Here is a 15,896-nt window from a genome sequence, read left to right on the forward strand (position 1 = left end):
CCATAAATCTTTATAAGGTCTCTGGCTCGACTGCGTCGTTGCCTTTGCTGTCCTAGTTGCTAGGCCATTGATCTATAATAACAATCCATTCTTAGCAATTAATCTTACCTAATTTGATCAAAATGTTTTCTCAAAAAGAATTATTAAGATTTTGTTAACTTAGAAATTAATTGAATGGAAAAAGCCATAAATAAGGCAAATTCAAAATTTTATTTTTCAATTTATCCAAATGATATAATATTGTACTAATATTATAAATTAAAATATAGACAAAAAAATAAACGTTTGATTTTATTATCATCCCAAACTCAGCATTTTTAATTGTTAATTTTTGCCCACATTTAGCCAAAGGTTATTGCACATTTTTTTGAAAAATTAGGTAGAAATAATATCTGGGCAATCGTTTCAAATTTGATATATATCGAAATGCAAGTTTTGATTTATCATATCTAAATTTTGATAATTGAGTGCATTCTCATATTCACTAAAGTTCTGTAAAAGGATCGGTTTTCTAAATGCTCGCTCATTATCATCATCATCGATAGATTTTAAATCATTGGAAGAGAGCCTTTCGACTGAGTCCATTTTCCCATTTGATAATTTTCCAAAAATTAAGTTTGAATTAAGCTGCTGTTCATCACTAGAGGTCGGGCATATCATAATCGTATTATATATAGTATTTGTCCCTTTTAGCGATTCGAAATCACTTTCTCCTACTTGAATTTCATCAAGCAATTGATTTGATGGATGGCTATCTACAATAATGTTGAGGGGACAATATTTGTGAGTATTATCCTCTATCAATTCTTTAACAGAGTTTTTCTCCGAGATAGATTGATCGGAGTTTATATTAATCTTAAAGTTTTTAAAATTAGGGTTCTTGATGGAAGGATGGATATCGATATCATCAAATGAATTATAAACGAGACATGTTGGCAAATTAATGCCAATTTTGTATTTGGGGTTTCTAGAGGATTTTGGAAAATTAGATGAATCTACTTGTGATTTATTACGGAATAATTTTAATATATAATTTGCCAACGAATATTTGAAATGTCCGCTTTTAGATTTAGATGTTGTTAAAATATTTTTCCAATCCTTATCGATATCACTTTTCTCACAATGTAATACTGTTGATTTGTGGGTTGGATCAGTTTCGTATATTAAAACTTGATTGTCTAATGAGCCGCGTACAATATTAATTCTGGGTATAATTATTTCGCGATTAATATCATTTTGAAAATGTTGAGATTTTTTAATATTAATCGGCGCGATCGATGGTTTTTGAGAGCTCTCAATTTTTATAGACTCGTATATAACCTTTTTCACATAATTTTGATGAGCATTTGGTTTAGGTGGAATAAATCGCTTCAAAAATAACCGAGATACTGGTTTTAAATAGAATTTTAGGTTAGACTCATCAGTAGATGATATTCCGGAGTCTTTGACGCCCCTCTTTTTCCCATTAAATTTGGGACTGATAATGGAATCATCATTTTCATAGGTTTTAGATTGATTAATTATTTTTGAAGGGTTGTCTATAATAGAATATCTCGTACCTTTTTTGCGGATGCATGGTAATATGTTCTGAAATTCATTTCGAAAATTTGGATTAAACCATGCGTATAACAATGGATTATGACAAATAGAGCTCATAGCAAGCATATGCGACAAGAAAAAAACTAGAGTGTAATATTTCCACCATACTAAATGACTATTAACATCAAAAAATATTATTACAAAGTTCAAAGGAAGCCAACATAGCGAAAAAAGTATTATCATGGTGATCAACATTATATTAATTTTCTTTTTTCTCTTGATGTCTCTCCTCTCGGCCTTCTTTTTTAGCCCATGGATTTGCTTTTTCGAATTTTTTGACATTTCTTTCGATACTCGTTGATAGAAATAGGAGATGAAAATCAATGGAAGTATAAATTGAGCCATAATGTTAACAACAGAATAACTGATACGTATAGTCGAAGAAGGCCAAAACTCTTCACAATAGCGAGATGGATTATTGGGATATTTAACCACTTTTTGAAAAAATGCTAGGGGACACGATATGATAGTCGATATAATCCACATAAACATTATTCTGTAAAGGCAGCCACGCATAGTCATCCTAGGAATAAATGGGTATAGTATAACACGGTATCTGTCGTAAGCAATTACAGTGAGAGTTAATGCTGAAAGGTACACAGACATGCACTGAGCCATGCTTAAGACTCGACACAAAAAACTACCAAACACCCAAGAACCAATAAAACTGTATAATGGAGTGAATGGTACACACAACACTGACATCATGATATCCGAAACAGCCAAATTGGTAATAAATATGTTAGTCACCACCTGTCTTAGGCCCCTATTTTTGCACACCACATATATTATCAATGTGTTACCGAATGAACCAACTATGAAAATTATGATGTAAAGGGTAGAAAATATGTATTTTACTTCTAACCTTCCGATTATGTCTGTGAAAATAGTTAAATTTAGGTCCGAATATTCAGTGAAATTTTTTCTTTCGTTATCTAACCCCTGGCTAGAATTATTTATGACCGATTCAGTTGACATATTTCTGGTGTTATTATTGCCATGATTAAATTCGGTATATTTTTGTTACACTCATTTGTCATTTCATAGTCCAAATTTTAATTTTTAAATAATGGTTTTGGCAGAAAAGCGATCATGATCTGTTAGATATAAAAAAAATTAGAAAAAAGATAAATTAAAATTATATTAAAATAAAGTGAAAAAATAATAAAATTAGAAAATATAATTTGTCGATTTTCCCTAATTATGTTTATAGAAACCCTGCTTTTAACATGGGCTCTATTTGGCATAATATACATAAAGAGATAAGTTAAACACAAAAAAATTGATAATGGAGTTGATTATATTTTAAGGTAAGAATTTTAGCTCAACTACGGTTTATTATTATTATTTATAATTAAACACAAAATTTTGATGAATCAGCTGATTTTAAAGTATATATTCCAATGTTATGGTGTGCCAAATCTTTTTCTGTTAAGCTATATAATAGATAATTAGATTGCATTGTATTAGCCTATTGTTAAAATAAACACTAAGCTCTAGTGTTATTATTTAAAAATAAAATTTATGAATATAATAATTTTTATTGCACATTCAACGCCACATAAATCTTGTATAATTAATATATAAATGCGAAAGAGCAGAAATTTCATTAGCAGATTTTATCATTGTTAAAAAGGTGCTAAATCCTATTCAATTTATTATTATAAAAATAAATAATTGTGGTCTTTATCATAATTATTTATATTTATTAATAAATAATAATATGATTTATCATTATTACCAGGCTAAACAAAACACCAATCAACGAGGGAAAAAATCCCAACATGATTCGCATAGTTTATAATTATAACAATTTATTTAATAGCTAATATAAGGTAAAATCGAAGTATTTATATAGAATAGACAATGTGCTTTTTTAAAATCTAAAAATGACATTTATCATGATCGTTCATAAATATAAAAATGGATGCGATATATACTGGACAATATATTTTTATATTAATATATATTAAAAGTTATAATTTATTCCAATAACGCAAAAAATAACATCAATTAAATAGAAATGCTATTATATATTAAATTTTTATACCAAAAAAATAAAAAAAATACAGAGAAATCATAATTTATTGAATTTTGTTAGTATAGATAGAGAGGATTCGTGGACTGTTCGCTAAAAAAATTAATATTATAAATTATTTATTACATTTTTTTTCCCTTAATTTATTTTCGAATGAGATGAGGTAAACATTTAGTTTCACGATAAAGAATAATTATCATTTAATGTAAAACTAGTAATGTATTTATATAGTAATAAATTAGTATTTGATATTAGGAATTTGATTAAATTTCTCGTTTTTTACTCTTTTGATATTATAAAAAATGTCTATAAAAATAATAACAATATGTTCTTAAATTTTAATGATATTTTATATTAAAAGTAAAACACTAAAAGAAAAAGAAGAAACTGTTTTGTAAATGAAATTACAAATATTAAACGATCTTTTTGATAGGTGTGTGTCAGGGTCATCATTCTTTCTCCTTCCTATCTTACTTCAATGTTCAATATTGATAAATCCGTTTTACCTATCAAAAATATTATGGTATCTTTATTTTAATACAAAATATTTTGGTAGATAGGCATGGGCAGGGAGGAGGGTTGACAGGGAAATACCACCAGACAAATATAAGGGGGACCGAGTCTAGGAGACCACTTTAAAAAAATTGTCTATAACTTTCATATCTTATATTAGGAAGTATTATATTCAATAAATACCTGCAACTATATATTATGGGTACTATCATAATTTATTAATAATATATCATTTTTTTAAAATTTATATTTAAATCAACTTATGCGGCTTCCATAGCTGAATTTGCCTTATAATGGACAAAAATTCCATTTTTATTTCTTAATATTGTTATATATAGAATAATTTAATTTTAATATTTTATTGTTAAGATTATAACTATACAATAAAAGTTAGCCAAAATATTAATGACATACTTGATACTTGTTCTTTACATTTTCTTTAATATTTTATGAAATCTAATATAAATAATCAATAAAATAACTAAGATAATATATAAATTTAGAAATATTTTATAATATATTAATGGTTCAAAGAGTCACACCAATACTAACTTAACTAATCATGATTAAAATAATATATAGTAGCCAAGCCACAAATGTTAGTAAAACTTTCTCATTATAAAAGACGGTTCAAAATTTGCAATAAAAGTTAAATTATATATTAATATTTTTTAAATTTAACATACATATTAATTGCAAAAATTTTCCAAATTTGTAATCAGAATTTTATAACTTATATAAAATTTCTAATAGTTAATTATTTCAAAAAATTTTTTAATAAAATCTATATTGACAAAATTTAAATATCTGTCTTATAAAAATGAGACCAAATGGTTTTAGAGTTCAACTCGCATCGGTCTTCCATATTTCCTTCACTCTCTGCTCTTTTCAAAAAAATGAATACAATAAGTCAGTACTATATATAATTGTTTTTAAAAAATAAATGCAAATTAATAATTTTTTAAAATAATGACAATTATAACAATGACTACCCCCTTTGAACCCAAAATCTGCCCCTCCTAATTGATATTCGAAAATTTAAAATATAAAAAATTTAAAACCGTTTTATTATAATAAATTTTTTTTGAAAAGTGCTATAAATTTATAATTAAATTATATCAAGGGAATTTAAACTTGCCATGTCAGTAAAAAAAACTTAGATATTAAATTATAAAATTTTATTTAAGATAAGAAACGATCGCGCAATATTCATTTTCGTTATGCATTTTTTTAAAGTTATATTGAGGAAGGAAAAGTTGACTAATCAAATATTTTTTTGCAATTCCCGTGTTTTAGCAATTATAATATTTAAATAATTTTATTTTATAATTCCAAACAATTATTCATACATGAGATAATAGGTATGTTTTTTGTATATAAAACCTTCGACTATGTCCAGCTAGTAATATTTTTTAAAAAAGTAACACCTTCCCAAGTCCCGACAATTAATTTAGCAGAAAGCGGCCATATAATTAATGACAATTTTTTTTAACTCGGTAATATTATAGGGTCTCACATTTTCATAAACTTGAAAATTGGATTGACTTATTACAGTTAAAAAAAAACATTTTAAACTCTAACGATTTAATAACTGATTAGGGATTATACATGATTTTGATTACTTGAAGAGAGGAATACGTTATATCAAATATAAATCGATAAATAGTATTTATATAATATTAAAATATTTGACCAAATTCATATTAGAAAATCAGAGTATTATTGTATTACCTTATCTTATACAATTTAAACTTTAAACCTGGATAAAATTAATCTGAATAGTTGGGCCGGAATTTAAAGTGAATTCGAACTTAAAGAGACAAAATTAGTAACCATTGGATAGCCAAAACATCCCAATAATATTTTTTTCTCAACATTTTTGAAATGATGAAAAAGGAGATAATACGAATTCTTAGTTGAAATTAGTGAATTTTATTTTAATAAAAACATTTTAGGAAAAAAAAATATCGAATTTATAGCCAGCTTAACATTAATTGTAATTAAATAGTTTGTAATTTCTAAATAAATTAACTAAAGATTTTGGTGTTGGAAAAATTATAATATTATAAATTTATCCTTGTCATTAATGGTGATAGACCATTATACCAGTCAAGGTTAGGGATGTTATAACAAGGGAAATTTCCAAGGGAATTCAAAATCCCTTATAGTTTCCCAAATTTTTAATGTGTTTATTGATCAAATAATCACGATTTTTATCATATTTTACTAAAATATTTTTTCCTCGTGATAAATAATAATTTTGTTTTGCTTTACATGTATACGTTCATTCTTCATTCTCGATAATATAATAATAGCTCAACTCAAGTAATGTTCACCTGAAGGAAATTTAGCAGAAAAATATTTAAAGCTAAAACATGTAATAACTGAGGTTAGGATAAGAAGTAGGGTAAAAAAAATTAGAGAAAAATGGGATAGGGATTTACTCAGTAGAAATTTGTTAATCAGTGAATTGTAAGTATAAAAAATATATATAGTAACTAAAGATTAGTTCATAATAAAAATTTGACTCTCCTTAGTAATGGTTGGACAAATATTAGAAGAGAATGCATTATGAATTTTATAGAAATCCCAAGCTCCATATTTTATAAAGGGACCAATATGCATATGGAAGAATATATATCTAATATATTTTATAAAGCAATTGAAGAAATAGGAAACACCAAATCTAACACCATAATAACTCAAAATGCAAGTAATTTGAAGAAAGCATGGATACTTGTAAGAAATAAATATCCGACTATCGAATACATTGGATGTGCAGCTCATGAATTTAATTTACCTATATATCAAGGAAAATATTGTATAGCACAGGCCAAAATTATTATAGGATATGTAAAATCAATCTCCTTTTATTAATATTTAAGGATAAACATCCTCAGATTTCCCGATGAATTTAATTTACCTATATATCAAGGAAAATATTGTATAGCACAGGCCAAAATTATTATAGGATATGTAAAATCAATCTCCTTTTATTAATATTTAAGGATAAACATCCTCAGATTTCCCGCGAAATTTACAAGGTTATACAATAAATAATAAATTAACAATTCCTATAAAAACTAAATTACTATTTCATCCCGTAAATAAATGATTATCATATGGTTATAAATATAATTTCAAATATAACCCCATTAAAACAATCATAAATTTACATTAATTTTATTATTGGTATTTCGATTTTTAGCTGCAAAATTAAATTATAAAATCAAGATCAATCAAATTTTAAAATTACATTATTTATGTAAAAAGTTTAAATGTTTCATTAGATAGATTCGGAAAGAATATGGATGGAGTGGAGTAGGTCATAGTACGTCCTTGAAATATATTTAAAAATTTAATTTATGAATACAAATATACTATAAATTTGATAAGAAAAACTATAGAAAAAGTTGGTTGATGAGGAGAGACTTTTTAACCCCTCACCCCGGCATTATCTTCCTCAAAAAATTAAGTAAATAATTGAGAGTTTTTAAAGAATATATTTCAAAATTTTAATACATTCATGATCATAATCGATTAGTAAACATATTCGATTAGATATGGAAGCTACAGAAGATAGTCTTTCTTATTTGTAGATTTTTTTTATCTAACGGAGTTACAATTTGGGTTAATCTATTTTATTAAAATATTATTATTTCTTTTTTAAATTTTATAAATAATTTAAGTCGAGTTTAAGTCAGTATAACCACGAAATGCTTATTTTTATTCTAAATTTTGGTTGTTAAATTTTCAGTTAAGATTTATAATCTAATTAATATTGAATCAATCAAGATTGTTAATTTATATTCTTATTCTCTAATTATAATTTATTTTATAAAGAATATTATGTCAATTGTACATATTTCTTCAGATGAAGATGATTTAACCTGCCCTGGCCCAGAAACATTTTTTACACTAAAAAGTCTACACTTTGAAATGTATCCTAACTCAATTATTTCCTTAATTGTGGGATAAACATGGATAGTCTCGAAACTGTATTACCTGGAAAAATGGGAAGATATCTGATCAAACCTGTTATAACACAAGATGGAACTTTTTATAACTCTGTGAAATTATACTCTTATTAAGGAGAATGACCAATTTAACGAACTTTTACAATTTATATTTTGATTTATTTATTTTCAATAGATCGAACACATCTATAAAGATGAAAATATACAATCAGTAATAATTCACCCGCTATTTAAATTGGATAAAAATTATAAGTCAACGAAGGTAGAAAGCTTGAACTTATTTCCAGTTTGAGAAAATATCTGAAAATTCTTTTGAAGATGATCTATTAAGCTTTTTTCAAAATATGGAGTATTCTTAATTTTTAATAAATTCCCCCAAGATTTTTATTTATTAAACATAATACAACCTTCTCATTCCCTGCGCCAGTTGAACCTGTGATTAGCATGGCAAAAGATGTGTTGAGCACTCTCTTGTTTATCTGATCAAAATTTTGAAAATCAATTGTTAAAAATAAAAAAAAAATATTATAAAAAGATCTCTTCTTATAATATATTATTTTCGTATAATTTTATTTATATTATATACAGGAAATTTTTGTATATAATATTATATTTTTCAATACTTTCTGAATAGCCACTAACGCAGTAGCGAGTAACGGTAACGCGTTCCTTTTTTTTTGATGCAACGAGTAACGCGTTTATTTTTTGAAGTAACGTTTAAAATTCAAATAAAGAAATAATCGCAATGGAAAAAATATGGTGCTGAGGATGAGCTTTTATTTTATCAATCGATATATATATATATTTATTACATAAGTCACAAAATTCAAATAAAGAAATAATCGCACTGAAAAAACTATGATGCGAAGGGTGAATTTTCTACAAATGTAAAAGGTTGAAGTTCACCTAAAAGAAATATTACAAGTTCATCCATTTCGACTTCTTTAATTCCTTTTCATATGTATTAATACCTTTGCGTTTCTAAAAGTGTTGGTTGATTATTTTTGCTATTTTAATTTATATTTTGAATCTCTATATAGCCCTTACTCAAAGATGTATTATAAAATATATAAGGTACAGAGTTTTAATAAAACAGAAAAAATTTTAACGACTTTTCTAGAAGAGGTACTAAAATTAATTTTTAAAAATATATATTTATTAGATAATTAAATAAATGAACTTAGGTTAGGTACATGTCATAAATATATATATTTTAAGAAAAATTAGACTATTAAATAAAAAGTTAAAAATGGTTATCAGTTTTACAGTACAAGGTACTTCTCCCCTATTTTCCTTTATTTTAGGTAAAAATTTCAGGAAGTAGAAATTTGAAGATGAAGAGTAAGACTATCTCTATGGTTGGTAATGGCCTAAATTAGTACATTTAGAATCGATTTTAAATTTTGAAAAGAAGATTGAAGGGAAAACTGAAGGGGGAAGCTAGAAAATTAGTGTAGTATAATGCAACCCTTGTTGACCACAAATAAACATATGTGAAATTTTAAGTTTCAACCAATTCGTTAATAAGGTTAATGAAAAAAATCAGAATGCCCTTTTCAAAAATATTGTAAGAAATAGAAAGCACGGTAAACCCTTTCCCAAAATTTGAATACTTATTTGGAAATGTCCTGATATATACTTATTTGCAGGTGGATATTATTTTATATGGGAATGTAAATAAAGAAGTTTTTAAGATTGAAAACCTTATTGAGAGATAAACAGAATAGAGATACACGAAAGAAAATTGTCTCTTATTATTATATTCACTGAGATACTGAGTATAATCGTTATTAGTCGTTGTGACAAAATTGGATAAAAGATTTTTGTGAATCAGTTAATTAACCATTTTACAAGTTTATAATTTGAATAGTTAGCTAATTAACCTTTTTATAAGTTTATAAATTTTTTTATATTCAAATGGTAACTATTTCTTTTCACATAAATGAAGCTAATTGGCCTTGTAGCAAATTTATTTATGGTATATTTTATTTTCAAAACAAATTTATTTTATTTTTTTTTCAATTTATTTTTAGTTTCACTATTTAAATTAAGCAATTTCAAAGATGATAATAGATTAAAAATTTTTTCTTTTAAAAGACATTTTTAAATTTGGATGTAATATTCTTAAAAATAAATATCTGTTAAATTTTTTTGAAATTCGCTATTAGACGTCTTCGCAAGTAATTAATTACGTTGAAGACAAAAAAATCCATAGGAAGGATATGACCACTGATAACAGGAATAAGTGCATGAAATACTGAAAAAGAGAAAAATTTACAGATAAAGGGATGGAAGGTGGAGGTAAAGGTGTGCCAGTATAAATATAACAAGAAAAAGATGAAGATAAAACCAAGATAAAATGGAGGAGCGTGTGGGTTATTTGGAAAACGAATGCCCTTTTAAAGTCAGGTGCATTTTATGGATCGGAATATTGGCTATTATGTAAAGTAAGGGGAATGCAATGGGGATTACAGAAATGGAAATAAGATGGTTGATTCAAATAAAGATATATTTAGAAAAGATAAAATTCGTAAAAGTATAGGAGTTGACAAACTGTTGGAAGATTTTGATTTTAATGATTCGGACATAAGGGTAGAGAGGGATATGGCCAAGAAGGATATGGCGATATAAGAGTATAACAAGAAATGACACAAGATAGAAGATAACGGAGAGAGAATTGGAGTATAGAAGAAATTCTGATAAATTAATGTAGACAGAATTTTCAAATGGAGGAAGAGGGGAGTGGCTCACATATTTATGGGACACTATGTAAAAAGGCGAACAGGATATTCAAAAACTAAATCTAATCGCAACGCGGTCGGAAAGTAACCATACAGTAATAATTTTAATTTGCTTAAAATAAAAGCAGTGATATCACGGGCACAGTCAATTATATATGTCCTAGTATGGTATGTATTAAAAGCATGTTTTCCCATATAATTTTGTTAAATGTCAATCAGATGTATTGGATACATCGATTGGTTTAAATTATTATTATTATGTAATTCAAAAGAAAAGATGATTATTATATAAGGTAAATATTTTGAGATATATGATTATTCATTTATTAATTAATTAATTATAAAAAACTTTAAATTTTGTGATTTTCTTGAATGTGATAAAACAAGAAAAAAAAATAAAATACATTATTCTCAAAAAGAATTTCGGAAAATTTTATTCTTTGAAACGGATTGTATTCCTTTAAAGCTATGGTTTTTTTTTTAAAATTGGTGACCGTGGCCAGTAATTTTCGCATTCAGGGTTATAGAGTATTATAAAAAGAAAATTTTTTGGAAGACAATTTAAAGTGACACAGTTCATATTGGATAAAATTTTGAAGACAATTTAAAGTGACACAGTTCACATTGACAAATATATTCCAATTTGGATGTAAAGTAAAAGAATTTTTAGACACAACGCAATTTTTGTTCATAAATATTTTTGATTTAATCAGTTTTAAAATTTTGTAGGATAAAGTTTTAGATTAATGCGGTTGTATAAAATAAAAGGAAATTTTTTAAAAATATTTTAAAATTTTTTTTAACACGGCAATTTTAAGATAATATAAATTTTCATATAATGCGAGGGGCTTTATGCTTAATTTTGATATTGAGCCTAGCCTATTTAATAAGATTTCCTTTGTATAAAATAGTTGAGAAATTTGATGTAAATAATTCGTTAGTGACAATATTATTGGTCATAATATATGGGTTATTGATTATAATAAAATTTTTACTAAAGAAATATACCTTGGTAGTGACAAAGGTATATATTGATTTGAAAAAAAACACTGTGTTGTCAGATAATTTTCGTAATATTCAAGAATGTGTAGAGAGATCAGTTGTGGTCCTCCAGGAATTAAAAGAAATAAAAGAATCAATCAAAGGTATATATAGTGATATATCTAAATTGATTAGTTTGAGTAATCAAAGTGATAAGAAACTTGGTGATAAAATCATTTCCAATGGAAAAAGTTTTTGTCAAAAACTGTTGGTGAAAAGGTTTGTAATAGGTGTGGTTAAAAAGACCATTATTCTAAAACATGTATTGTAAAAGAACAGGATTTTCAAATGGGTTTCCCATTACAAAAATCTAGTTTAGAAAATTCCAACGTGAGGAAAATTTCAGGCCTCAATATAAATAAATTTGATGCATTGCAATCAGATCGGGATAAGTCTCGTTTATGTTTTAAGTGTAAAAAACGTGACATATAGCTATAAATTGTGATTTACACTGACTATATGATGGCAAATGTAATCATATAGCAATTAAAATACAGAGAAACAAAAATTTTAAGAAAGTTTATATAATAATGGTAAAATGAGATATAATACTCATAAATTGAATGATTTTAATAGGAATTTTGTTTATCATAAAGAAAAAATTAAAACGTTTGGTTATAGTTATAATCTGAATAAAAAAGATTAAAATGATTTTAAATGGGAAAAATATCCTAGGGCTATTGTGAAATATACAAATAAAATGGATATTAATAATTTTAAGTTAAAAAATATATCAAGAATAGTAAAAAGCCTCTAAATTCTGGGTTGAATATGGGCAAAAATTTATATTATAATGAAATTGATATTTCAGATAGAATAAATAGTAATCAGCCTATTAAAAACTGTGAAATTTTAATGAATGAAAGAATAGGTCGACCCTGTCAATGTCCTAGGGTTAAATTAAGAATTGGCCATAGGTACATTGATATGCTTTTCGGCACTGGAGCGAGCATTTCAATAATGTCTAGAGAAAATTTTTATAAATATTGGCCTAATGGCATTATTATAAATGAAAATATATGCTTAAAACAGTTTGATGGTTCTGATATTGAAGTTTTGAGTAAAACTCAATGGGATGCTGTTTTCAATGATACTACCATAAGTTTGGATTTATGGATAATGGGAAAAAAATATAGAGAATATTATGGGTTGGGATTGGATTACAACAATCGGACCTTATAATAATTATTATGATTTTTTCATTATTGAGAGCGAATTGGCTAATGTTAATACTGAAAGAAAATTAATTGCAGATAGCATCAGAAACGATCTTCAAAAAAAAGAAATGTCTAATTTATTGAACGAAGGAAACAGGTCTGTCGTTAATAATAATTTTATTAAATCTCCCGAAAGAGTAAGGGCAGTATCAAATAACTCTAAAATAAATGGTGAACTTGATAAAAATCAATTGATAAATTGTGAAACCATGGAATTAAATAAAATTAATCATGCTACACCTATTTTGGTTAAAAAATATGGTATAATTTTTGAAGAAAAATTAGAACGTTTAAATGATTATCAAGTAGACGTTAAACTTAATGGTTTTATACTCATTTTTTTGGCTTGCCGAAGAGTTCCTTTTGAGTGGAAAAAGGAAATCGATGAAGAATTAGATCAATGGGTTAAAGATGGTATCATTATTCCAGTGGAATATAGTGAGTGGGTCACACCTTAATGCCTGTTAAAAAATCGAATGGAAAATTGAAACTCTGTGCAGATTTTCGTGTAACACTAAACCGATGGGTGGTTGAAGTGAAATATCCATTGCCTAGGATTGAAGAAATTTTGGCCAATTTAAAAGGTGCCAAATATTTTTACAAGGTTGATTCTTCTTCTGCCTATTTACAATTAATTTTGAAAAAAAGAAATTCAAAAATTGTTTACTATAACAACTCCTAAAGGTTTATTTGCTTTTTGTAGGTTACCATTTGGATTAAATGTGCCAGTGTATGGCATCAGTTTTCCAGGGCCTAGAAGGAGTTTTTTATTATATGGATGATGTGTTAATTACGGGTGTTACGCCGGAACAACATAATCAGCGGTTGGAAGAAGTATTCAAACGAATAAGGAACAAAGGTCTGATGGCCAGTAAAGAATTGGGGTTATTGAACTGGTATATTTGGGACATCAAATTAATGGAATGGAAGTGAAGCCTCTTGATAAAAATTTGAAAAATATAGCCAATATGAAACCGTCAACGAATAAGGCTGAAGTTCAGTCTTTTTTTGGTATGATGAATTATTATCATAGATTTTTGGTTGATTTTGCAAGGATGGCAGTGCCCTTGTATAAATTATTGCAAAAAGGATTCATTTTGAATGGACGAATGAACAGCAATTTGCATTTGAAGTTTTAAAACAGAAAATTGGGGAAGAGCGAATTTCAGTATGTTTTAATAACGATTTAGAAATAATATTAGCTGTGGATGCATCTAACAAAGGTGTTGGGAGTGCATTATTACATTTACTTGATGGTGTGGAAAGACCCATCATATTTTTTTCGAGAGTTTTCCGAGAAGTGAAAACTAGATATTCGGTTATTGAACAAGAAGCCCTGGCGGTTATTTTTGGATTAACCAAATGTCGTAAGTATTTGATCGGTAAAAATTTATAATTTACACGGATCTTAAGCCATTAATTCATCTATTTAGGAAAGATAATAGAGAATTAATGTTGTCTCCCAGATTACAGCGATGGTTATTATTAGTGGGAAGTTTTAATGTCGAATTAAGATATCGGCTGGGTAAAGAAAATTGATTGCCGGATATTTTATCCAGATTGGGATCGAGTGAGGAAAATCTCGATTTGGTTAATGATAAAGTAATGAATGGTGAGGAAAGATTGATTTGTTCCCTTTTTCAATGTTAAAGGGTGTTCCTACGAATTGGGAGGATCTTAAAGTCAATACCCTAAAGGATAAGGAATTGAGCCGAGTGAAATAACGGGAAAAGAACCGTGGAAAAATAATGGTAAAGTTTATAGAAAATTGAAAGGGAATTGTCCGTGGTGGATGATTGTTTGATGCGGGGTAATAAAGCCGTAATTCCGTTGAAATTAAGGGGCAAAATTATACGTTTATTGCATCCAGGGCATCAGGATCGGGATAAAATAAAATTTTGGGCTCGTGAGTATGTATTGTGGCCTGGAATAGACAATGATATTGAAAAGATTACAAGGAGTTGTATTCCATGTAATTCTTGTGTCGCTATGCCCCGGAAGGAGATAGGCAATTATTGACCAAAATCTGAAAAGCCTTGGGAGCGTATTCATGTCGATTTTTTTGATTTGAACAAGAAATAGTATTTCTTAGTTGTTGATGCATATTCTAAGTGGATTGAGTATGAAGAAGTTCATGGATTAACCACTAGGATTGTTATCAAATTGTTACAAATGTTATGGGCCAGATTTGGGATTCCCAGAACAATTGTGTCTGATGGAGGTCCGGCCTTTATAAGTGAAAATTTCAAATATTTTTGTAATTCGTTGGAAATTAAACATGTATTAGCTCCACCATATCATCCCAGTTCCAGTGAACAAGCGGAGAGGATGGTAGCTATAGTGAAAAATATTGGATTAAAAAGGCCAAACAAGAAAATAATGATGTTTGGATGACCCATTTATATTATAATAATTCCAGAAACCGGGAGGGAATTACGCCTGTGGAGTTATTTTTGGGAAGAAGGACTAGAGTGCCGTTGGATTTCTTAAGATCCAAAGACAGGGCTAGTGTAACTTCAAGTGATAAAATTGGAATAAAGTATCCATATGGGCCCGTTTTGATAACAAAGGGAAGAAATGGGAAAAAGGTTGTATAGTAGAAAACCTTGGTTCAAAATTAAATGAAATTTCGCTAATAAATGAAGTTACAGTGATCAGACATAATGACCACGTAAGGTTAGGAGAAAGTAAGAAAGGGAAAAGATAATATAGAAATATGCTTAAACAATAGTCTTTATTCTTATTTTTCAGAATCTTAGATCGGTAATAT

At 27.1% G+C, this 15,896-nt stretch overlaps 1 protein-coding gene across 3 annotated transcripts in view; it reads right to left on the bottom strand.

Annotated features, from left to right (window-relative positions):
- Window positions 1–307: 307 nt before the first annotated feature.
- The window catches only part of LOC135922372 (neuropeptide receptor npr-1-like), a 41,786-nt gene continuing 26,197 nt past the window's right edge, over window positions 308–15,896 (bottom strand). Inside the window, exons 1-2 of one of the 3 annotated variants that reach the window (XM_065456757.1) lie at window positions 2,458–2,591; window positions 308–2,414 (exon numbers count right to left, since the gene is read on the bottom strand). In XM_065456757.1, coding sequence (XP_065312829.1) covers window positions 406–2,307 — 1,902 coding nt within the window. In that variant the 5' untranslated portion in view covers window positions 2,308–2,414; window positions 2,458–2,591 and the 3' untranslated portion in view covers window positions 308–405. Of the gene's footprint in view, window positions 2,697–15,896 lie in introns of those variants that run through there. The other 2 variants (XM_065456758.1, XM_065456756.1) reach the window with 2 other exon arrangements.

The sequence above is a fragment of the Gordionus sp. m RMFG-2023 genome, chromosome 1 (genome assembly GCF_954871325.1).
Source record: "Gordionus sp. m RMFG-2023 chromosome 1, tfGorSpeb1-WG-v2, whole genome shotgun sequence".
NCBI classification, from domain to species: domain Eukaryota; kingdom Metazoa; phylum Nematomorpha; class Gordioida; order Chordodea; family Parachordodidae; genus Gordionus; species Gordionus sp. m RMFG-2023.